The sequence below is a fragment of the Barbus barbus genome (genome assembly GCF_936440315.1).
Source record: "Barbus barbus genome assembly, chromosome: 16".
NCBI classification, from domain to species: Eukaryota; Metazoa; Chordata; class Actinopteri; order Cypriniformes; family Cyprinidae; genus Barbus; species Barbus barbus.
This window is the reverse complement of record NC_136744.1, coordinates 22539347-22564577: the sequence shown is the minus strand read 5'-3', so window position 1 is coordinate 22564577 and position 25231 is coordinate 22539347. Positions and strand designations below refer to the sequence as shown.

The 25231-nt window shown below is 37.1% G+C and overlaps 2 protein-coding genes across 3 annotated transcripts in view; both read left to right on the top strand.

Annotated features, from left to right (window-relative positions):
* Nucleotides 1-12397, top strand: part of LOC306882089 (pecanex-like protein 1) — a 40384-nt gene extending 27987 nt beyond the window's left edge. For both annotated transcript variants that reach the window (XM_079436548.1, XM_079436547.1), the window contains 16 exons: nucleotides 15-156; nucleotides 333-510; nucleotides 1190-1298; nucleotides 1407-1536; nucleotides 1637-1695; nucleotides 1798-2013; nucleotides 3008-3261; nucleotides 3398-3628; nucleotides 4247-4347; nucleotides 4451-4601; nucleotides 4717-4947; nucleotides 5057-5331; nucleotides 7973-8145; nucleotides 9172-9626; nucleotides 9711-9851; nucleotides 11307-12397. In XM_079436548.1, coding sequence (XP_079292674.1) covers nucleotides 15-156; nucleotides 333-510; nucleotides 1190-1298; nucleotides 1407-1536; nucleotides 1637-1695; nucleotides 1798-2013; nucleotides 3008-3261; nucleotides 3398-3628; nucleotides 4247-4347; nucleotides 4451-4601; nucleotides 4717-4947; nucleotides 5057-5331; nucleotides 7973-8145; nucleotides 9172-9626; nucleotides 9711-9851; nucleotides 11307-11447 — 2987 coding nt within the window. In that variant the 3' untranslated portion in view covers nucleotides 11448-12397. The remainder of the gene's footprint in view (nucleotides 1-14; nucleotides 157-332; nucleotides 511-1189; nucleotides 1299-1406; nucleotides 1537-1636; nucleotides 1696-1797; nucleotides 2014-3007; nucleotides 3262-3397; nucleotides 3629-4246; nucleotides 4348-4450; nucleotides 4602-4716; nucleotides 4948-5056; nucleotides 5332-7972; nucleotides 8146-9171; nucleotides 9627-9710; nucleotides 9852-11306) is intronic.
* Nucleotides 12398-14767: 2370 nt separating this feature from the next.
* LOC306882107 (legumain-like) lies at nucleotides 14768-22598 on the top strand. Its single transcript, XM_079436582.1, has 14 exons — nucleotides 14768-15073; nucleotides 15777-15932; nucleotides 16052-16149; nucleotides 17388-17469; nucleotides 17558-17640; nucleotides 17851-17926; nucleotides 18432-18494; nucleotides 18585-18651; nucleotides 18742-18860; nucleotides 19069-19158; nucleotides 19490-19699; nucleotides 20878-21048; nucleotides 21145-21212; nucleotides 21412-22598. The coding sequence occupies exons 2-14, from the start codon at nucleotides 15786-15788 to the stop codon at nucleotides 21464-21466; spliced, it is 1329 nt and encodes a 442-aa protein (XP_079292708.1). The 5' UTR covers nucleotides 14768-15073; nucleotides 15777-15785; the 3' UTR covers nucleotides 21467-22598.
* The last annotated feature ends 2633 nt before the right edge of the window (nucleotides 22599-25231 follow it).

Below are 25231 nucleotides of genomic sequence, written 5' to 3'. Positions count from 1 at the left end.
TTTTCTGTGTGCAGGTGCTGCCCATGTCATGTGGTTTGAGCGTACACATGTGTGGCTGCTATTTGTGGAGAAAAACATCCTTTATCCACTCGTTGTGCTTAATGAGCTGAGTGGCAGCGCGCAGGAGCTCGCCAGCCCCAGGAAACTCAACACAGAGTCAGTATACCTCTTCTATCTGACCTCATGTCTTACGTCTTTTCATTCATTGTTAACAGTTATTTTTTATTGACAAACTAATTGACTGTCTGCACCTCATTGTTGTGTATCAGCTCAACATTGTTCTGTGCTTTCATTTACAAGCAGTCAATGAATTCTTTCTCTCACTCTCTCAGGGTCGGGGCTCTAGTGATAACTATCGCTGGGCTGAAGCTGCTGCGTTCTTCCTTCAGTAGTCCAACATATCAATATGTCACTGTCCTCTTCACGGTCCTGTTCTTCACATTTGATTACCGGCAGTTTTCTGAGACGTTGCTGCTGGATCTTTTTGTTATGTCCATCATTTTCAGCAAGGTCAGCCCTCATTCTTATAGCATCAATTCTTGTCTTGACCTTTTACTCTTTCGTGGGTTTGATATAGGCTATACCTTCTGATGAAGTGCAGAGTTGTGATAGTGTACTAAATCTGAGCATTTCTAAGTCAGTCCAGACACAACTTAAGGACACTTGTAACATTCTGTTAGTTATGTATACAGCATTTTAGAGTATTTTGTTGATTGATTACTAAGGAACAGATATCTGAAATATTAATTGGTGTATAAATATTAAGCTGTGTTTATTATCCCAGGCAACCTTTCATGTGTCTCATATCACTTTACATCAACTTAATTCTTTATAAATAAAATCACTATTTTATTTGATTTTATTTTTTTATCTTAATTTTGTAAAACGCTGTATTAAGCAGCATAATGTAAAGTCAGTCATTACCACAAAATAAGCCCCTTCACATGATAGACTCCTCTACCTCTCTCTATTCTCTGTATCAAATCACTATTTTATTTAATTTTATTTTTTAATTTCATTTCATTGTTTTATGTAAAAAGCCATATTAAGCAGTGTAATCTAAAATTGTAAACAAACCCCTTAAGATTATACTACCCCTCTCTGCTTCTCTTACATCATAAATTGTTGTTTTTTTAGATACTTTGCAAAATGTCTATTATATAACTCTGTGATATGTTGTCTTTTGTAGTTATGGGAGCTGTTTTATAAGTTGAAGTTTGTTTATACCTACATCGCACCGTGGCAGATTACCTGGGGCTCTGCCTTCCATGCCTTTGCCCAGCCATTTGCAGTGCCACGTATCCTAAACACACATCATGTTCCAGATTTAACATATTTCACAGGCTTTGTCAAATTCAGGTGTCTTTGTGATTCTCTCTGTTCTTCCTTGACACCGCCCCCTCCAGACTCTGCCATGTTGTTTGTACAGGCCATTGTGTCTGCTGTGTTCTCCACTCCACTAAACCCTTTTCTTGGCAGTGCCATTTTCATCAGCTCCTACGTACGACCTGTGCGCTTCTGGGAGAGAGAATATAAGTAAGACGCTCTTGAAAATCAGTGTCTCCAATTTCCTTTGGCCTTTTTTGCCCAACCCACAAAAGATTTATGAGATTGTTCATTTAATTTTTTGTTTCAGTACTAAGCGAGTCGATCACTCCAACACTAGACTTGCTTCGCAACTTGACAGAAACCCAGGTACGACTAGATACACTATCTGTTGTAAATGTAAAATAATTTGTAATTTGCCCATGGTGGACTAGTTTTGTTTTACAGATATCTCATCTCTCATGTTGTCAGGTTCAGATGATAATAACCTGAACTCCATCTTCTATGAGCACTTGACGCGGTCCCTGCAGCATTCTCTGTGTGGAGACCTGCAGCTGGGCCGCTGGGGAAACTACAGCACCGGAGACTGCTTCATCCTGGCATCTGATTACCTCAACGCTCTCGTTCACCTGGTCGAGATCGGCAACGGCCTCATCACTTTTCAGCTCAGAGGACTTGAGTTTAGAGGTGAGGAGAGGAAGAGTCAACAAATCAAATAGTTTCACTATACCGTTCAAAAGTCTGGTGTCGGTAAGATTCTTATGAAAGAAATTAATACTTTTATTCATCATAGATGCATTAAATTGATCAAAAATTAAAGATATTTATGTAACAAAAGCTTAATGTTACTATTTCAAACAAATTCTGTTCTATTCGTGTGAACTTTCTATTCATTAAAGAATGATACAGAAAAAATGTATCACAGTTTCCACCAAAAATATTAAGCAATTCAACTTTTTTCAACATTGATAGTAACAAAAATATTTCTTGAGCATGAAATGGACATATTAGAATGATTTGTGAAGGATCATGTGACACTGCAAACTGAAGTAATGGCTGCTGAAAATCCAGATTTGCCATCACAGGAATAAATCACATTTTTCACGAAGACAATCGTTTTAAAATGTAACAATATTATACAGAATTACTGTTTTTACTGTATATTGGTCAAAAGTGGTGAACATGAGACTTCTTTCAAAAACGGGAAATCGTATTACAGACCCCAAACTTTTGAACATCAGTGTAAATTCTGACCGTTATAGTTCTTGAAAATGTGACATATTATGGAAAAACTGGATTTTGCTTGATTTTCCTTGCTCTTTTTAAATATATTGGCTCACTGTACTCTAAATTTAGAAATTAAAGCTTTCTCCCCAGTCCATCAAAACCGTTTGTAGAAATTAAGCCTCAAAAACAGGTCATTCAGAAATCAATAAGTTAGTAACATTAGTAAGATTTACAATGCCAGTTTAGTATTCAGCAACTAGGAGGGGGTTGCTTAGACTGAGGAGGTAACTAATCAATAATAGAGATCTTTTACATTGATTCAATGCAGTGTAAGACAGCCCTTTGTATTTCCAGGGATCAAATGAGTTATTTTAAATGAGTTATTAATATTGAAAGGATTATAAGAGTCTAGTTAAAATATTCTGTGGCATTTCCTTTCGTCTCTCTATCTCAGGAACGTACTGCCAGCAGAGGGAGGTGGAGGCGATAACAGAGGGAGTTGAAGAAGATGAAAGCTGTTGTTGCTGTGAGCCTGGTCATCTCCCCCATCTGCTGTCCTTTAATGCTGCATTCGGGCAGCGCTGGTTGGCCTGGGAGGTTCTGGTCACTAAATACGCCCTGGAGGGCTACAGCATCACTGATAACAGTGCCGCGTCTATGCTGCAGGTGTTTGATCTGCGGCGAATCCTCACCACCTACTACGTTAAGGTCAGCAGATAAATCTTCCAATCTTGTACCAAACTGCTCTTTTGATAATTGGCTAAGCGAGATTAAAAAAAATAAAAAAATTCCTGAAATTTTTAAAAATCATATATTTATTATTTCTGTGTTTAAATGTTTGTAGGGCATCATTTACTATGTCATTGCATCTCCTACACTGGAGGAGTGGCTGGCAAATGAAGCCCTTCTGGAGGGCTTAAAGAGCTGCGGAGAGCGAAACTATGTTGACCTAGATCCGACTTTTAATCCTAATATTGATGAAGACTATGACCACAGACTGGCTGGAATCTCCAGAGACAGTTTCTGCTCAGTCTACCTCAGCTGGATCCAGTACTGCAACTCCCGGAGAGAGAAGGTAAACTCATGCTCAGCCACACATGTCTGATGAATATATTAAAGCTGATGAGTGCAAAGTGAATCTAAGCTACCATTAAAAAATTTGGGGTCAGTATGATTTTTTTAACAAAATTTTTTTTTTATACTCACCAAGACTGCATTTTTTTGATTAAAAAAAAAAAGTACCGTACAAACAGTCATACTGTAAACTATTATTGCAATTTAAAGTATGTGCTTTTTATTTTAATATAATTTAAAATGTAATTTATTTCTGTGATGCAAAGCTTAGTTTTCAGCAGTCATTACTCTAGTCTTCAGTGTCACATGATCTTTCAGAAATCATTCTAATATGCTGATTTGGAGCTCAAGAAACATTTCATTTGTGCTGCTTAATATTTTTTTTGTGGAAACCATGATACGTTCTTAAGGATTTTTAGGATTTTTGTTAATCATTAGAAAGTTCGAAAGAACAGCATTTAATTGTCTTTTTATAAGTAGTAGTAGTAGTAGTTAAAAAAAATGTCTCCTGTAATGTAAGGCATTCTTGCTGTATAAAAGTATTAATTTCTTTTAGAAGCTGTAGTGTTTATAAACAAACTTTTTACCTTCCTGCCATCTATTTCTCTATTTCTTTCAGCTCCTGGACAGTGAGAAAGACTCTGCATTGGTTTTGCTGTGTTACGGTCTGTGTGTTTTGGGAAGACGAGCTCTGGGAACTGCATCTCACCATATGTCCAGGTGGGGGAGCAAAATCCTTTACTCTGCTGGAGTTTTTCCATGAAGCTTGTTATAAAGACATTTTTTGGTTTGTTTGTTCTGTTGGTGTGTGTTTCTGTTACAGTAATCTGGAGTCTTTCCTATATGGGCTGCATGCCTTGTTTAAGGGGGATTTCCGGATCTCATCCATAAGAGACGAATGGATCTTTACTGACATGGAACTGCTGAGGAAGGTGGTTGTCCCTGGAATTCGCATGTCGCTTAAACTGCACCAGGTGAGACACATTTGTGTGTGAGACTTAACGTCAACTGTTCTCTGTGTCACATCAAATGTGACTTTTATTATTTTATGCGTTTTGGGTATATTTTAACCAGATTTAAACTCTGCAGGATCACTTCACCTCCCCTGATGAGTATGAGGAATCATCTGTGTTGTTTGAGGCGATCTCTTCGCACGAGCAGACACTGGTGATTGCTCACGAGGGCGATCCGGCCTGGCGCAGCGCTGTCCTGTCCAACTCTCCCTCTCTGCTTGCCCTCAGACACGTGTTGGACGAAGGGACAAACGAATACAAAATCATCATGCTTAACAGACGCTACCTCAGCTTCAGGGTCATAAAGGTGAGCGAGGACAAAAAGACAGGATCAAATGGAAGAAAGCAGGCTGACAGGGAAAATGCAACTTATTTTATTAGCATATAAATGATTTTCCATGTGTGCATGTTCTTAGGTGAATAAGGAGTGTGTGCGCGGCCTGTGGGCGGGACAGCAGCAGGAGCTGGTATTTTTGCGGAACCGAAACCCGGAGCGTGGAAGCATCCAGAATGCCAAGCAAGCTCTACGCAATATGATCAACTCTTCATGCGACCAGCCAATCGGATATCCCATCTATGTCTCGCCCCTGACAACATCTTACTGTAATACACACCCCCAGCTGGGACACATACTGGGAGGACCAATCAGCATCGCCAACATACGAAACTTTATCGTCAACACGTGGCACAGGTTTGGTTGTGTGTGTGTGTGTGTGTGTGGTTGAATGAACGAGAATGGACATGTTATGATTGTCAAGTCAAGTCACTATTATTTGTATAGTGCTTTTAACAATGCAATTTGTGTCAAAGCAGCTTTACATCGGCTTGATATAAAGCTGGGTGGCTTTATATCAGCTTTAAAGTATTTTCCTCTGGCCAGACAAAATCAGCAGTAATAAAGCAGAGTCAGATTGTGCAAAGGAATCATCTGGTTCCTGTGTTCTTGTCCCGATGGCCGTCTAGGAGACAGGGTTTTCACTGGGGATCAGTCTCTGGGGCTCATCTAGTTGTCCTGGTCTCCGCTGACGTTCAGGGCTGTAGAGGTCATCTCTAGGTGCTGATCCACCATCTGATCTGGATACAGTCTGGATCTGGGTGGTTACGGTGACCTCGGAATAAGAAAGAAACAGACTAATATTAGCGTAGATGCCATTCTTCTAACAATGTAACAAGTACATCAGGTGTTTTGGGAAGTGTTCCCGGTTCCGGTTGACCTAATTAATGCAGCCTAACAATCCTTTAACGGATTTGAATTATAGAAATACAATAGTGTATTATGTGTAAACCAGGGTAAAGAGATGGGTCTTTAATCTAGATTTAAACTGACAGAGTGTGTCTGCTTCCTGAACAGTGTTAGGTAGATAATTGAGTTTGAACAGGAAAACGATCTCCCGCCTGCAGTTGATTTTGATATTCTAGGTATTATCAAATGGCCAGAGTTTTGAGATCGCAGCGGACATGAAAGACTATAAAGCGATAAGAGCTCACTCAAATACTGAGGTGCCAAACCATTCAGGGCCTTATAGGTAATTAGCAAGATCTTAAAATGTATACGATGTTTAATAGGGAGCCAGTGCAGTGTTGACAGAACCGGGCTAATGTGGTCATACTTCCTGGTTCTAGTAAGAACTCTAGCTGCTGCATTTTGAACCAGCTGGAGTTTGTTTATTAAACGTGCAGAGCAACCACCCAATAAAGCATTACAATAATCTAACCTCGAGGTCATGAACGTATGAATTAATGTTTCTGCATTTGACATTGAGAGCATAGGTCGTAATTTAGATATATTTTTAAGATGGAAAAATGCAGTTTTACAAATGCTAGAAACATGTTTTTCGAAGGAAAAATTTCTATCAAAAAGTACACCTAGGTTCCTAACTGATGACGAAGAATTTACAGAGCAGATGATTTAACAAGTTTATACAATTCTTCATTTTCAATAGAAGAGAATTGTTGGAATTGTTCTTCAGGGGATCTATAATGCACTCTGATGCGATACTGTGGCTGACAGCTGCATGGTTACAATTGTATCTCTAATAGTTTCGATCTGGGAAGTAAAGTAGTTCATAAAGTCATTCATTACTACTGTGCTGCTGTGTAATGTCTGCACCTGCTGATGTTATATTTTTTGTTAATTTAACCACTGTATTGAATAAATACTTGGGGTTGTTTTCTTCTAAAAGAGATGTAAAGTAAGCAGATCTAACAGTTTTTAATGCTTTTCCGTAGGATAGGGTACTTTCCCGCCAAGCAATACGAAATACCTCTAATTTAGTTTTTCTCCAGCTGCGCTCCATTTTCCGGGCTGCTCTCTTTAGGGCCCGATTGTGCTCATTATACCACGGTGTTGGACTCTTTTCCTTAATCTTTCTTAAGAGTAAAGGAGCAACCGTATCTAAAGTGCTAGAAAAGAGAGAGTCCATAGTTTCTGTTGCATCATCAAGTTGTTCTGAGCTATTGGATATGCCGAGGAACTGAGATAAGTCAGGAAGATTATTTATAAAGCAGTCTTTTCTGGTAGTACCATATTTGTAACAAGGAGTTGGCTTTACAGCTTTAGCTATATGGAATATACACAAAACTAAAATTTCAACGCCACTGACATCAATTCCATATGACAGTATTAAATCTAGAGTATGATTTTGACAATGAGTAGGTCCTGACACGTGTTGTTTAACACCAATCGAGTTTAGAATGTCTATAAATGCTGATCCCAACGAATCTTTTTCATTATCAACAAGGATATTAAAATCACCAGCAATTAGGACTCTATCTGCAGCCAGCACTAACTAATAGAAAAACATCAAATTCTTTAATAAAGTCTGTATGGTGTCCTGGTGGCCTGTATACAGTAGCCAGTACAAACATCGCTGGGGATTTATCATTAACACTTGTTTCTTTGGATAACGTTATATGAAGCACCATTACTTCGAACAAATTATACTTGAAACCCAACCTCTGAGAAATACTGAATATATTACTATAAATTGTAGCAACACCTCCCCCTTTACCTTTTGGACATGGTTCATGTTTGTAATTTTGGGGGGTAGACTCGTTTAAAGTAATGTAATCATCTGGTTTTAGCCATGTTTCTGTCAAACAAAGCACATCTAGTTTATGGTCAGTGATCATATCATTTACAAAACGTGCTTTTGTAGAAAGGGATCTAATATTCAATAAGCCAAGCTTTATCATTTGTTTATCTGTATTATATCTGTTTTTTATTTGTTGAACATCAATTAAATTGTTACTCTTACTTTGGTTTGGATGTTTTCTGTATTTTCTGTATAGTGTGATTGTCATACTAACAGCGCTCATCTCTCTCACTGCAGACTGCGTAAGGGTTGTGGCGCTGGCTGTAACAGTGGCGGGAATGTTGAAGATTGTGATGCGGGTGGCTTGTCGTGTGGCAGTGGGAATTCTGGGAATTCTGGGACAGCAGCGAGTGATTCCCAGCACAGCTCAGGACCCACAGTGCTGCACGCTTACACGCCTCATTCTCTGGGTAAACACACCGTCAGTGCTTAGACATCACTTACTGCTTGAACACAAACACACGTTTACTGTGTAATTTGTATATAAATATAATGTATTTTGTATTTTAATGAGGCCTTACCTGGTTAATATTTGCAGATACTTTATCAGAGTTTAACATGACTCTTTATGGGTATAATATGTTTATTGCCAAATTCTCTGCAACAGTAGAACAAAACTAGAAAATTTCATCAAAACAAGCATTGCATGTTGGTGTGACAAAGTGTTGTGAAAAGTTGAAAGATTGTGAAGGTTATTTAGGCCTGATTCAAATCTTGTAGGACAGACATGTAGATAGATGGATGGATGGGTAAAAATATAGATAAATGGATGGATAAAAAAAGTAGACAGTTGGATGGATGGCTAGATAGACTGATTGATAGATGAATGGACGGATAGATGGATGAACTGATGGATAGATAAATGGATTGATGGATAGACTGATGGATGGACAAAAAGATAGATAAATTGACTGAAGAATAGAATGATTGATGGATAAATAATAAATAAATAAATATAGATAAATGGATGGATGATAGATAAAAAGATGGATGGATGGATGTATAGAATAAAAAGATAAATAGATGGATGATAGATTAAAAGATCGATAAGCAGAGGGATGTATGGATGGATAAAAATGTAGTTCAACAGATGAAAGGATGAATAGATTAAAAGACAGATGAATGGATGGACAGATAAATGGATTGATGGACAGATTGAGGAATGAATAAAAAGATAGATAAATGGATTGAAAAATAGATAAAAACAGAGATGGATGATAGATTTGAAAAATAGATACATGGATGGACAGATAAAATGGATGGATAGGTGAACAAATTAATAGATAAAAAGAGATTAACAAATGGATAGATAAAAACAGATACAGATGGATGGATGAATTGATGGACATATAGATTGATGAATGGGTGGATGGATAAAAAGGAGGATAGATAGATAGAAAGAAAGAAAGTAATCTAGTCTCTCTCTGTCTCTTCAGGTACGAGTCAGAGTTCTCAGTCAGTGCAGTCTGGTTTGGTTCGTCAGTCTCCTGCTCGTGCTTCTGTCGTCAGTCAATCGTCCTCGTATCGTCACAGCAGCAGCCGCCAGTCTTCACTCCGCACGTCTGTGACGGGTCTGGAGCCCTGCAGACGTTCCTCCAGCAGCCAGCTCTCTCTCCGCACGCTGCCCACCTCCCTCCAACTCCGGCTGGGCACCAACGCCTCAGCCACCCTCCCCGACCCACCCGGCCCCTCCAGCTCCCTCTCAGCCCACTCCATCCCGCCCTGCAAACGACATGCCCACACGCTCGCCAGCCTTCTGGGAAACGAAGCCTTAGTGCTGGGGACGGACAACCATCCTCACCCCCAACATCATCTTCACTACATCCACCATCATCATCACAATCCCTCGCTGTCCTGTCTGAGAAGGGACGACATCTCCTACAGAGTGCAGGTGATCGTCTGGCGTTCTCGTATTTGGATCTTAATTGTGCGAAATTTGTTGTAATAATGAAGCATATGCATGTTTTGTTTGTAGATTGTGGATGTGAGTCAGGTGTTGGATGTAATGAATCATCCCAAGAGGAAGGAGCTAGTGTGGCCAGATGAGAGCATGAGACTGAGATCTGGACGCAACTTTTGGAGGGACTGGAGTCCCCTAGAAGGCATGGAGGGTCACGTGAGTACATCGCACACCAGTGTTGTTATTGTTAACTGAAACTTTTAAAAATCATTTTTGTACTTGAAATTATGTAAAATGATTGTAATTGAAATAAAATATAAATATCAAATGAAAACCTAAAAAAACATCAAATTAGAAATGTCTTGGCATCTAACTAAAATAAGTTAAATATAAAGTTATAAATATTAAGACAGAATTAAAAATAAATTAAAGCTAAATACAAATTTATTTATTTTTAAACTAAAACAACACGGTCCTCATAGACAAATGTAATATATGAACATGTATTACAATTCCATGTACGAAATATATTGTCATAGGAACTTGAAGAAATTGAAGCAATGTCATATACATACATTCATACATACATACAATGAATGAATGAATGCTGCATTTATATAGCGCTTTATTGTGTATTACACATAGATGTTTTACCAGCTAAGAAGTTCAGCACTTTTAGAGTTTCATCCCTCTATCTGATGTTAGCATAAGTATTGGGACAGTTGAACATAAGGCAGATATAAAAGATTAGAAGCTATTATTTAGTTGCAGATCCCTTGCGCACAATCACAGCAGTGAGTCTGTGACCCATAGAATCCAGTCCCATTTGAAGTTCCAGTCGTGTCTGATAACTGAATATGCTGGAGATTGTTTTTGGATGAGCTAGGAGAATTTTTCTTGAAACCCTCCCAAACAACATGTGGTGATGTAGGGGCTGTTTGACTATTTTTTTTAAAGGTTTTCTGACCCCAAGACTCAACTATTTTCTGCAATTCTCCAGCTGTGGTCCTTGGACAGTCTTTAGCCGCTCAAACGCTCCTTCTCACCGTGCATTAGGACTATATAGACACACGTCCTCTTCCAGGCAGTTTCATAACATTTTATGTTGATTGGAAATTCTTAATTATTGCCCTGATGGTGGAAATGGGAATTTTCACTACTCTAGCTTTTTTCTTAAAGCCACATCACTAATTTGTGAAGCTCAATTATCTTTTGCTGCACATCAGAAATATATTCTTTGGTTTTTCTCATTGTGATGGATGAATTAAGGGAATTCGGGCTTTGTTTCCCTCCTATTTATATTTCTGTGAAACAGGAAGCCATGACTGGATAATTTCATGTTCATAATCACCCTGAAGTGCTCAAAAATGTTAATATGAACGGGAATATACTTCAGAGATATTTAACTCATGAGAATTTCTAGGGGTGCCAATAATTGTGTCCGACATGTATTTGAGATAAACATTTATTTCATAATGATATTTCCCCCCATTTTAAATTCTTATTATTCAATGAAAGGTTAGATTTTTTTTTTTTTTAATAAAAAAACAAGGATTAACAATGCAGATTAATTTTCACCGCTTTCTCTGATCATATTTACCAAGGGTGCCGATATTTTTGGCCATGACTGTACTATCCTAATTTCCTACTGCTCACTCTCTCTCTCCATAGGTGGTTCATCGTTGGGTGCCTTGCAGTCGTGATCCGGTTAGTCGGTCTCACATTGATAAGACCATCCTGCTGGTCCAGGTGGATGATAAATTGGTTCCCATTATAGAGACAGGAGTGATTGAACTGGGGGCAGAAGTGTGAGGATGCACTCGTCTAATGTCAGGCCAGAGGAAGAATGAGGCCACACTCACTTCCAGCTGCTGATCAGGGCGCAAGAAGCCAGGGAATTGTGCAAATGGAGAACATACACACTCAGACACGCTGCAAGAAGCACATTTGCTCAAATCTGAACAGAAAGCTGCCTTGCGCTGTGTTCCTCAGATATGCTGCATGAGAGATCAGCTCCTGTAAACTCTTCTCTCTTTCTCTCTCCTTTACGAGCAGCTGCGGTTTCGTTCTGTTTTTTAGGTTCTATGCATCTCATCGGCTGTAAACACATGTAAACTCACAGGGAACACTACAACCGAGCTTGATGCACACGCAGAGAAGAGTTTTTATTACAGCTATAATTAAGTTTTATTTTGTATTTCTGCCAAATTAAGTCAGGTGCACAGTGCTGCCCTGGACATGCAGTGAATCATGTGACAGACTGTGTTTTACTAGCTGCCAAGACAGATGATCACGGTGAGGATGATGATGATGATGATAAAAAGGAAGCAGGTGCTTCTGATACAGAGCATCCTTACTCTTCATCCTCGTTTATTTTTTTGAGGATCCATTTGATAACGGAGAGGTGTTATGAGAAACTTTAACTTGCACTATGATTTGTTTTGTTTTTAATTTGCAGCTGTGCACTACTTTCTAAGATCACACATTATTTATTCCTTCACAGTTTGAATCGCCATGGTTACCGATGCCTTTGGAATGCAAAATGCAAAATCATCGACACATTCGTTTCTGCCGTTTTGACAGTTTTTCTTTAGCTTGAGGACAGAAGTGGTTTTTAACCACATGTAGTTATGTATGAATATATAAATGTGTCTGTAAAAAGATTTGGCTTTGAATATTTATTATTGTATTTACATTTTGTTATATTGTTTTTCATTTACAGGACAAATAAAGACAATGCATACATTTTATTTAGTCCTGCTCCCGAGTGACTGATGGTGTTCTTTTATGAGAAGGATGAATTGAAGTGCATTTAGGGCATGAACTCATGAGACATCATGAGATGACACAAACCACTGACTGATTAACAAGGAAATGGCTCCATTTGCCAAAAACTATTTTTTTTTAATACTCATTAAGTGCAGTTATTCATTGCTTTGGCTGTGATCACTGGCATAATCTGTATATCGGTACAATGTCTTTAAGATAAAGAAAAGCACTCAATAAGTAAAGCTGATATCTTAAAATAGAAAATAAATGAGTTACATTTCACAGTGTGCTAAACCTGTTTAACTGATGTCCTGTTACACTTAGGTACTCTCATAATGACAGAAGAAACATCTGAATTTCCTCAGTAATGACTAGTCCTGATTGTGGAGTAGCATTTACTTCTTCATATTTATATTTTCTTTATCGGATATTGGTAACATACATTATATATAACTAAGAAGCATTACTCTTTTTTTTTTTTTTAAACCGCAACATTAGTTAATAGATATTCAAATAGTTATGAATGTCATGAAGCTTTGATAAATGTTTATATATGTGACAAAGTGTGTTTGTTGGGTGACAAACTTTGTGATTATGGAGGAATGACTTGATTTGAGACATGTATGAAGTGATTTGGTAGTGTTTGTGCATTTTGGAAGTGTAGTTTGCTGTGCCAAGCTGAGATATGGCAAGGAGAACCGAGTGCAGAATTGAAAAAAAAAGTGAAAGTATTAAGAAATTGTAATGAAAGTAATTAGAAATTCATGTTCAAATTATTACTCGGGTTTTGTAAGTAATTTAGCCATTTAGCTTTTCTTGAGCAAAACATGCTACATTATATCATTTTTTTCTTATGTTTTTGTTAAAATAGCTTAGACTATCGTGGGGTCTCTAATAATAGGAATCAGAGATCATATATGAAAATCTATTAAAATATTGAGGGGACTTTTTGAGGAAGAAGCTTGCGTGTGGCTGTCAACAGACATGTACACCTGCAGAAGAATTTACAGTGAATTCTAATATTAGAGGGACTTTAATACTGGTGTAATAAATTATTGCTAAGATAAAACGCATATTTGCTGTCAAAGGTTTCACAGAGATCTGTGAGTTCCAGAACCCAGAGGTTCTTGTCATCCAAGTTAAATCAAGCATTACTAATGATAATTTGCAGTTTTACAGGTGTAATTCATAATCAGTTTTGGGGTAGTTACTCAAAGAATGTAATATATTACTCATTACTATTTACTCCTTTCAAAAGTAATAATGTTACTTATTACTTTCTGGCAAAAGTAATTAGCTACACTACTAGTTACATTACTTTTTCTTCACGCCCCACAGAAGTTGTAACTCTGCATCTTCCACATAAAATTGTTCTAGAATGTTACTAACAACATATTTCTTCCTCATCATTTGACCAAAATCCACATTGAATCGCAGTCAGAAGTTATTACAAACACTCAATAGTGACTGATAGTGACAATCAAGCAGAAGTGTTGTATTAATCTCATTAATTGTCATGTGTTGCTTGAAGCTAAATTTCTCCGTTACCCATATACGATTATATTTCATTATGTATTTTATAAAATCACATAATTTTGTAAGAAACTGTTTAATTTTCCAAAAAGATTTTTAATTATAATATAATGTTATATAAAGGGATTTGGGTGGGATCTAATGCCAGAATAAAGTAAAGCTACACCTTACACAAAAGTGTTCAGATAATCTTTTTTCCTGACAATATAATGCAATATTTCTATCTGCTGAATGTAAGCTTTTCCATATTCCAAGCTTGCCTGCTGGGGACACCACTGCGAAATATGAAAATAAATCTAGGAATTATTTGATTGTTGGATAAACTAATAAGATTATTACTGAAATCTTATTAGTAATTAGTTGCACTACTTTGTTACTGCATTACTGCCCAACACTGTTCATAATTAAACTATAGAGCTAGCCTAAAGATAGAGAATCATTATTAGTAAATTACTTGAGAAGCTGCTGAAGGAATTTACCAGTAATAGCTACAGATAATTATAGACTGATCTGAATCAACAGTGAGCATTAGCATGTAAAATGGCTGCTTACAGATACATCAAGCCATGCTCTGTTCCTGATTTCTATTACCACACCTGTAAAAACAGCACAACAGGTGAGACCAACCCAGCTATAAAAAACATGAGTGGGTGCAGCAGTCATATGACAAACGGATGACCTGATCATGTGCTCGATTATTTTCTGCCCAGATAGTAAAAAAAAAGACAGAAGGGCAAGTATCTATGATGCGGCTTCTCAGCAAAAATGAGATTTTTTAAAGCCAATTATTAAATCCCCTAAAAGAGCTGAGGCATTTCCCCTGAAGTTTCATAACGGTTAGACTTTCCTTGTCAAGTGGCAGACCACTTCAATGCATTTCTATACTTCTGAAAAGCTTCCTCTTTTTGTTTTCAGTCAACTAGTTGCACATGACCGACTACTCAGGCGGTCAGTTGAGGCTCCGCCCAGGGATCAAAGGTGATTGGATGCTGCACTGCGGCGCGTTGAGCTGATTGGATGGCACACGGAGTCCGTTTGCGCTGATTGGCTGCTGCGCATGCGTCCTCGTAGCGTTGTTTGTAATAAAGAGTCGAGTAGCTCCGGTACAGGCAGCTCGGGCAGCGCGTACAGAACGGGTAAGGGCAAAGAAACTACTTATATTTGTATTTTATAATAGTCCTGCCAATTTTGTTTGGTTATGGTTTGTATAATTAATCAACTCCAGGGTAAATATCGCATTCAGCTAACAGGAGTACAGATTAAATCCCCCTATGGCCTGTTGTTTTGTCCTTGTTTGTTTATAAGATGAGTACGAGACCACTTACAAAATATACCATAGTAAACAATCATTTTCAAAGTCATTTATTACCACAAAGAAATGTAGTATTTGATACTTGTAGTATTTGTCTCATCTAAAATTAGACATTTAACAAAATCTTAACTTTTTATGTTTGAGGGAGAATTATTAGGGTTTTATAGTAGCTGTATTAATTAACTACGGTTGATTTTTGTAAGTATGAAATGTTCAAAGTAATGGGGAGCTTTTGATAAAAAAAAAATAAAATAAAAAAACTCAAAAGACCACCTATATTTTTAACACTTGATATTTGATCTGTCTTACTTTATAGGACATGTTTTGTCACGTGATAGTCAACACTGCGTTATTTGCATAACTGTAAAGGTTGTAGTGGGTATTTACCATATGCCTATATTATAATATGCATGTATATTATATTTTTAGCTAAATTAAATTTAGTACTTTTGTATTATGACAAGTTTACAATCTTTAAACTTTTAATAGCATGCATGGTGTTTTTCTGATTATTTTGTTTCCGGTAGATTGCGGAGATGAGCCTACAGACAGTAGCAGTTTTAGGTCTTGCCTTGAGCCTGGGGCTGGTAGTGAGTGGTTTTCCTGCCGAGCAGCCAGAAAATGGGAAGCACTGGGTTGTCATTGTGGCTGGTTCGAATGGCTGGTACAATTACAGACACCAGGTGAGTGTGAAACTGATCTTTGAGATGGAGAAAGTACATAGGTTTTTCCAAACTGTTAGTCAGTTGTCATATCTGAAGTCTGTTTAGATATTTATTGTTTTATTTGTGTTTGTGTATAGGCCGACGTGTGCCATGCGTACCAGATTGTCCATAAGAACGGAATTCCCGATGAGCAGATTGTGGTGATGATGTATGACGATCTTGCTCAGAGCCCTGAGTGAGTATGACTTCTATTATTTAAACAAACTAGTATATTGTAGTGGTTCTCGACCTTTTTGACTTCAAGGCCCTCAGTTTGTCAAAAACAATATTCAAAGCTTATATGTATCTCTTGTACTTCTTTTTTAATTAAAATCAATAAACTACAAAAATTATGTCAGTTTAATCATGTACATCTTCATTTTAGTGTTCTTTTAGCACATTAAGAGTTTAATTTTAGGTATGTTAACAATTTACAGTAAATAATTTTAAGATTTATTGGGCCCCCCCCTTGGAAGTTTGTTGACCTTGGACTATTGTTGAGAACCACTACAAGTGAGATTTGGTCTGGTAAACCAAGAGCTATTGGATCAAGCCTAGTAAGAAATGATTCATGACTTTGCTCAAATGCAATAGTGATAGAACAAGCACTTTACCCTCATTCCCTCAGGCTGTAGAAAACGTGCTGTAAGCTGTTTCAGATATTTAAAAAAATATATATCTGGGTAATTTCTCACGATCACCAATATGACCACTTCCCCTAAATCGTTTTGTTAAAGTGTTGACTTCCAACAGTAGACATAAAAAAATATTTAGCTCCACTTCATGCAAGGATGCACACACACGCACACCGAAACAAAGCTTCGAGTCAGTTTCTTTGCAGAAGTCACACGTATCTAATTTAACCACCAGAAGACTTAGTCTGCCAACAGGAAAAATGCATGAATTGTAACTTGTCAGGTTTTTCTCTCATGGTCGTGATAGTGGCCGGCATTTATGATGTTTGTGTCATGAATGTATATGGGGTATATGCTTCTTTTTAAGGTTCATAAACCAAATAGAGCTCATGTCTATAAAAGAGTACAATATTAATTTAATCCTTATGTAATAGCTATATTTGGACCATATATAGACACACGCTTATTTTAACCTTTAGGCCTATATTTTTATTGGAAATTGCACAGCGGTGACTTTTATTGCTTTAGTGGCTTTTTTATGAATTCATATGTAGGTCAGGTGTTCCAGCTGAATTAAACAATGAAAGAAAGCGATGTTTTATCTGATAGTTGGCTTAGTCACATGGTTTAGGGGATAAATTTGAACCTATGTTTGATAAGTTGAGAAGAAAGAGGTCTATTTATTATTGTTTGTGGTATTTTTATGCTTGTAAGAATCAATTTGCCAGTTTTGCTCCTTAAAAACCAAAAGCCTTTTCAGTACAGAGGTTCATATGACCGTGTTTTTGTGCGTGTCCAGTAACCCTACTCCAGGAGTTATCATAAACAGACCCAACGGATCAGATGTTTACAAAGGAGTGCTGAAGGACTACACTGGTGACGTGAGTCAATACGTGCACCTCTGAATCTGAGATTTGATTTAGCAATTGATGTTTGCCATTTACTTAATACTGTGTGTTTGTTGTATAGGATGTGACTCCTCAGAACTTCCTGGCGGTGTTGAAAGGTGATGCTGCCAGTGTGAAGGGAGGCTCTGGAAAAGTGCTGAAAAGGCAAGTTCCCATAAAAACTGTGTTGAAATGTAAAGTAGGTTTTAGTGTCTTACTAAATTTATTGTCTTCAGTTCCTGTGAAGTCTCAGTCTCTTTTGTCTGTTTGTGCATGTTAAGTCAGATATGTGGAAAAATGGGTCTTATGATATACTTTCCTTTCTCAGTGTATTTAAAAAAAATAAAATAAATTTCTTCTTCTTTTTCCTGGCAGTGGTCCAAATGATCATGTGTTTGTGTATTTCACTGATCACGGAGCCCCAGGTCTGCTGGCCTTCCCTAATGATGATGTAAGCACTTTCTGCTTCCTGCGGTCATTTAGTTGAGTCAGATAATTTCAGATCCTATTTACGCACACTAAACCGTTCTTTCCAAAAGTCTAAGACCACTAGTGTAAATTATTCTATTTTATATATTTTTCTAGTTTCATTACAAATGATATAATCAACATAAGTAAATAGTTAAAAATGTATATTAATTTAAACAATCCCAGATGATCTCAGTTTTTTCATCCGCCTCTGAAGATACTCCTGAAGTAGGTCAGCTAACATAGATCTCATATAATGAGTAACACCTTTAACTCGCAGGAGGTTTAGCTGTGAGTTGCACTGACAACTTGCTGCACTGACAACTTTTCCAGTAATTGTGCATGATCATCGGGTGGGGGAGTTATTGCTTCACTTCCTTATTCATGACATGTTTATAAATTAATGGGAATGTTGTAAGTGCCTCATAGATTGCTTTAATCTGTAGAAACTTGCAGTAAATCATTCTTCTACTTTTATCTGGTTTTAGCTTCATGTTGATGACCTGATGGAAACCATCAAGTTCATGCACCAAAACAACAAGTACAAGAAGGTGACTTACATGTATTTGCTCATAAGATACAATCTTTTTATTTAATTTTTTTTTTAATTGTTTTTAATAAATCCTTTCTCGCACACATAGTTGGTGTTTTATGTTGAGGCCTGTGAATCTGGCTCTTTGATGAAACCTCTGCCAGTTGATATTAATGGTAAGTGATTCTTTAACACCATCACACATGCTGGTGTATATAAATAATACCATACATATAATCTGTATCTCCTCTCTCTTTGCATCCCAGTCTATGCTACCACCGCTGCCAACCCTGATGAGTCCTCATATGCCTGTTACTATGATGAAGCCAGAGACACCTACCTGGGAGACTGGTACAGTGTAAACTGGATGGAAGACTCTGATGTGGTTCGTACACATCTGACAGAACTTTGTTTAGGTCCAGATTTAATAAAGATAGAAGAGAATCGCATTTATTCAGCATGTGCAGCAGTCTGATCATATTGATAATAGAGAATCTCACAACCCTGAATACAGACAAACAGAAATAATGTGGAGTCACGCAGACCAGGCGATGGGAAGGTGTTTCAAATTATGTTTGTGTCTGTTTCTTTAGGAGGATCTGAGCAAAGAGACTTTGGCCAAACAGTTCAAGATCGTAAAGGCCAAAACCAACACTAGCCATGTGATGCAGTATGGAAACAAGGTAATACACTCACAAACACTAAGATGTAAAATACATTTAGTAAATATTAAAAATTAGCACTTGCATTAAGGAAAAAGCACTGTCTTTACACTACCAAGCACAATTGCGAGGTTGATCAGCATTGGTGAAGGCTTAATTATTTGTTCTGCAAAGCAATTAATTACTAAATAGCTAAATGTCTCTCATTCCTGGCTAGTTCAGAAAGATTCCGTTTATAGTCATGTGTACTTTATTGACAAGGAAGTCTTTGATAAAAGCAGAAATGCTGTTCTGACTACTGTCTGCATGTCTGTACTTGCCAAATGTAACTGTTGGTCTGTTTGTGTTTTAGACGCTGTCCCACATGAGGGTGATTGCATTCCAGGGTAATTCGAAAGGCCTTTATAAGGCACCCGAGCCTGTGTCGTTGCCTGTGATTACTGAACATGACCTCATGAGCAGCCCCGATGTGCCCCTTGCAATCATGAAGAGAAAACTCCAGAAGACCAATGACGTTAATGCTGTTGTTGGTTACATGAAAGAAATCCATGAACATCTACAGGTTTGAAGCACTGCTTTTTACCCAACAATTTAAACAGATAATTATTTATTCATTTATTTTAAGTGTTCAGTTAATTCATTAAAAAATTTGGTGTCAGTAAGCTTTTTTTAATTAAATACTTTTATTCAACAAGAATGCATTAAAGGTAGGGTAAGTTATTCTGGTAGCCAAAGTTGATATTTCAAATCACAAAAACAAACATGCCCCTACCCCAAAAGGGTCTCGCCCCTATTGTGATAGATCCACCCCACACATAACCCAGGCAACGATTAGTTCTGTGAAACAAAGCAAAACCAATGTTACTCGCATATCGAGAAGAAACAAAGCAACCTCGGCGTCCGATCGCAGGCCTTCCCGCTCCAGGCTGCGTTCTATTTATGACATTGACACAAATTTCAAATGATTTTCAACGCTCACTTTGTCGTGTCCAGTATAGACACTTTAGCTGTTGCGGTGTCCAGTGTAGACGCGGTGTAATCCTACATTTGTTCTGCTGATTTTTTTTTTAATCCACCATCTCTATCTTTCGGTCTTCTTTCAGCTCGGCTAATGTCTGTCATGTGCACCGAGCGCTCTCTCCTCCTCATCATGAGTAGACATGCCCCTTACTGTTGATTGGCTACAAGTTTGTTTTGGTACTCGGCCCGACTCGGTTTTCTAAAGCACTTTTGAAAAAATACATACACCACCTTTAAAGTGATCAACTGACAGTAAAGACACTTATAATGTGACTTGCATTTAAAATAAGTCATTGTTCTTTTGAACTTTCTATTAAATAAAGAATCCTGAAAAAAAGTTATGATTTCCTCAAAAATATTAATCTGCACAACCGATTTCAACAATTCTTATGGATTATCAATGATTCTTGAGCACCAGATCAGCAATTAGAATTATTTCTGAAGGATCATGTGACACTGAAGACTGAAGTAATGGCTGCTGAAGATTCTCCATTGGCATCACAGAAATTTACTTTTTTAAATGAACAAAATTGCAGGTTTAAAGCTGTTTTTGATCAAATAAACCCAGCCTTGGTGAGCATAAAATACTACTTTTAAAAACTTAAATCTTACTGACCCCAAACTTTTAAATGTTAATGTAACGCATACTGTAAGTGATGTATGTGACAGATTTCAGTCAAGAAGATAATTTTATAATGGATTTTATGTTTGTTTGTGTAGATGCGGGAGCTGCTTGGTAATACCATGCGTAAGATCGTGGAGCATGTGGTACAGGAGAAAGAGGAAGTGCAGGATTACCTGGAAGGACGTGAAGAACTCTCAGAGTATGAATGTTATAAAACTGCCGTCAAGCACTACAAGAAACAATGCTTTAACTGGCACCAGCAGGAGGTACAAACAGTCAGCTTGAACAGGCTTCCTTGTCCTCTTTCATCTGCATCATTTACTTGTGCTTTGCTGTGTGACATCTTTTCTCTCTTATTGCAGTATGAATATGCTCTGAGACACCTGTATGCTTTAGTAAACCTGTGTCAGGGAGGATACCAGGCCCAGAGGTAAAGACACCATTTTTTTTCCCCCACACCACTAATGCCTTTTCTCTAGATGACAAGGTCAAAATTTTGTAAACGATGAACTTTAAAAGCTGCAAAGTGTGATTCCATAATCAATAGCGCCCCCTGCCCATGATAGTGAGGTATGTGAAGTTTTGTTGCAGAATGTTTATTTAAATCCCATATCTGTCCATTCTCACAGAATCACAGCAGCTATGGATGATGTCTGTTACTTCAGTAGGAACATGAACCTGTGAGCCTTTGAAGACTCATTTTGGATGAACTACACTTTGCACAAAACAATCAGACTGTGGGGGAAATCTGTATCATCACACACAACTTAGATTTTTATCTTTTTGAAAATGTTTGTTTTAATGAGGATTTGCACTTTTAATGTGATGTTTTACTGATCTTTATTTTGTTTTAAAGAAAGAAGTGTGCTTTAAGATGCTTCCCAGTGACCCCTGACAGACACTGTTGGCTGGTAACGTTTTTCATAATTTTTTTTTTTTTTTTCTTCAGATGCCTCATCAATGAGACCAACAGATTTTATTTTGACAGTACAGCTTTAGACTGACACAATAGCAATTTTTTGCACCTCAGTTACTGTCATTATACTTAAAAATATCTTAAGATGGTTTGGAAACCAAAGTATTAAAATGTCCAATCACTGAATAAAGTCCAATCTTACAGGATGTTGAATAGATGCATTCAAACAATGTAAAACAAACACTAGATAGTGCCGCATGTAGCTAAATGTGTCTTAAGTTTTATTTTTATTTTTGATATCTGTTTGTTGACTGAGCCATGACAATTACCTAATTTCTCTCCAATAGTAAAATCAAAGGAGCTCTTCTTTGGTTATTGACTAAATGTATACCTATCAAACTAACCTAACTGTCTGTGGTCATCCTTAACAAGAAGTGTCTTAAATAACTGAGATCACCACTCCAAAACAACTGCAGTTTATGAGCATGTGTGTTTAGTTTAATGGTTGATGTGTCAGGCTTTGCTATTACGTCAAGTGCCCTCCGTTTAGAGTAATTTGAGGCTAAAGGAAGGTGTAATGTTTGCTGGAGTTTGAGCTCTAAGGAAAGTGAGTTTGCACTGACAACATGGGCTAAATCACTGTTTTGAAAACAATACACTGAGCTACTGTCAATGTTAAGCAGTGAGTTATTGATTATTAAAGCAAAAATAAACCTGAATTGAGTGAATTTGTCAAATGTATTTTTTCATTTTCTTTCAGTCCAGGTTATAGCTAAATTCTGTTGAGAAATACATATGTTACTAGATGGAAATTTTGATTACATTGGTTCTCATAACATGCAGCTTATTTTTGTTGCTATGTAAGCTTAAATCAAAATAAATTCATTCTTATATAGCATCAAAACTAAGCTCATTAGTTGTGGGGAACATTTGCAAATACGGTGCCCTCCACTAAGCATCTAAGTTTTCTGCTCTAATACCTGATGAGTTTGGAGAACACCTGATAAGAGATCAGAGACCATTCCTTCAGACAGAATCTCTCCAGATCTTTCAGATTCACAGCTCCTTTCTTCAGTTCACCTCACTCATTTTCTATTGGGTTCAGGTCAGAGGACTGGGGCGGCCGAGTATCATTTTATGCTCAGTGACACATGTTTGTGTTGATTTTGATGTTTGTTTTGGATTACTGTCCTGATGGAAGATCCAACCACGGCCCATTATAAGATTTCTAACAGAGGCAGTCAGGTTTAGATTTCTTATCTGTTGGTATTTGACAGAATCCATGATTGATGCCATGCATCTAAACAAGATGGACCTCTGGCGGAAAAACAGGCCAACAACATTAAAGATCCAGCAGTATATTTAACTGTGGGCATGGGGTTGTTTTTATCCCTGTTTGTACTAAACCCATCTGGTGGGTTTGCTGCCAAAAAGTTATTTTTTTAGTTTCATCTGACCATAGAAGCCAGTCCCATTTGACGTTCCAGTCGTGTCTGATAACTGAATATGCTGGAGTTTGTTTTTGGATGAACTAGGAGAATTTTCCTTGAAACCCTCCCGAACAACATGATGTGCACTGGTGTGATGTTTGTTTTTTTAAAAATGTTTTCTGACCCCAAAAATCAACTAATCTCTGCAATTCTCCAGCTGTGATCCTTGGAGAGTCTTCACTCAAACGCTCCTCCTCACCGTTCATTAGGATGATATAGAAAGACACACGTCATCTTCCAGGCAGATTTGTAACATCTTTAGTTTATTGGAACCGCTTAATTGGCCTGATGGTGGAAATAATGGAGATTTTCAATGCTTTAGCTATTTTCTTACAGCCACTTTCTATTTTGTGAAGCTCCAGAAAATCTTGTTCTGCACATCAGAACTCTTTGGTTTAACACCTTGTGATGTATGATTAAGGGAATTTGGCTTTTGTGTTCCTCATATTTATATTCCTGTGGAACAGAAAGACATGGCTTGACAATTTCATGCTCCTAGTCACCCTGGTGTGCTAAAAAATGTAAAATATAAATGGGAATATACTTCAGAGAAATTTTACTCATAAGAATTTCTAGGGGTGCCAATAATTGTGACCAACATGCATTGGAGAAAAACATTTATTTCATCATGAGATTTTCTCCCCACTTTCAATTGTTTTACTTGTTTCAATTGTTTAAATTAATTTTTGTGAAATTTTTGAACGAAAAATCATGATGCAGATTTATTTTCACAGCCGCCTTTGCTCATATTTACCAAGGGTGCCAATATTAGTGAAGGGCATTGTAAATACATAGGCCGATGTTATTTATTCATAAATGTTTTATATTTAATTTAATTTTATTATTTTAATATATATATTTTTTAATAAAAAATAAAACTCATTTTAAAAAATTGTATTTAAATTAAATAAAACTTAAAATAAATCAAATAAAATATTTTATGTCTAAGCTTCTTTTTGCTGCTACATGACAAAAATCAAATAAAAACAAAAAAGCTCACTGGTTGTGGGGAACATTTGCAAATAAAGATTTTATTTATTAAATACAATATTTGATTCATTTTAAATAAATACATGTTTATTTAATATTAAATATTTATTATTATTATTATTACAAAAAGGTTGCGGCAGAGAAAGTCTACTGCATGTCTATTTTTTGCAATCTAAGGGAAAGTTTGTCTAATTCAACTCAAATGTCTTTCTCTCCTGTTTCTCATTTTCTTCTTTATGCTGTAGAGCTATGATCTGGTTAGGTAGAAGTCTCGTGAGCTACATAATAACATTTACTGGTAAAGTAAACAACATCTTGGCAGTTCTCATGCATGCCCTGTATGTTATCTGAAAACAAACCAACAAATTATACTGAAAGGCTGCAAGTTTCTTACATAATATCTAGTACACTCATTGTGTGATTTTTCTTTGTTTTCTTCACCTGGTAACTAATACATAAGAATGATATATATGTAATTGTACTGTAACATTTTTACCTTTAACCTGTAAACCTCATCTGACAAGAGAGCAAATGTGAAACACAGGTCAGATGAAGGTGTGTTTCACAAGAGTGGGGCAGCCCTCAATGGTCTTGAGGTCCATTTTAGCAAATCTTGGACAAACAATGTTCTCAACAAGTAGCAATGCACTCGAGAAATCAGTCTGATCTACATATTTGTGCATTTGAACTTTCTTCGTCCTAATCTAGAATAATGGGTTAGAATGATTGCATATTTCATGGAGAAACAAATTTGCAACAACTAGCAAGTTTCCCATAATGCAACAGAAAAAAGAGAAATGCGTGTAGCAGCTGGATCTGGATCACACACACAAAAAAACAAACGTTTCACAAGCCAGGAAACTTGACTCACAGCGGTTTCCACAAGATCACAATGTACATCATGGTGGGATTGTGTTTATACATGCAGCTCCATAATCTTGAACGTGATTGTGGTGGGAATGACAACATGTTTTTGATGAATGATGTTGTGGTAATACCAGTGTCTGATCGCCTGATATTGATAAAACTACGATGAAATCCTGGACTAAATAG

Coding starts and splice junctions, on each gene's coding strand:
- LOC306882107 (XM_079436582.1), top strand. CDS start 15,786: ATGAGCCTACAGACAGTAGCAGTTTTAGGTCTTGCCTTGAGCCTGGGG. Junction 17,927..18,431: donor TGGCCTTCCCTAATGATGAT/GTAAGCACTTTC, acceptor ATCTGGTTTTAG/CTTCATGTTGATGACCTGAT. Junction 21,049..21,144: donor TTAACTGGCACCAGCAGGAG/GTACAAACAGTC, acceptor CTCTTATTGCAG/TATGAATATGCTCTGAGACA.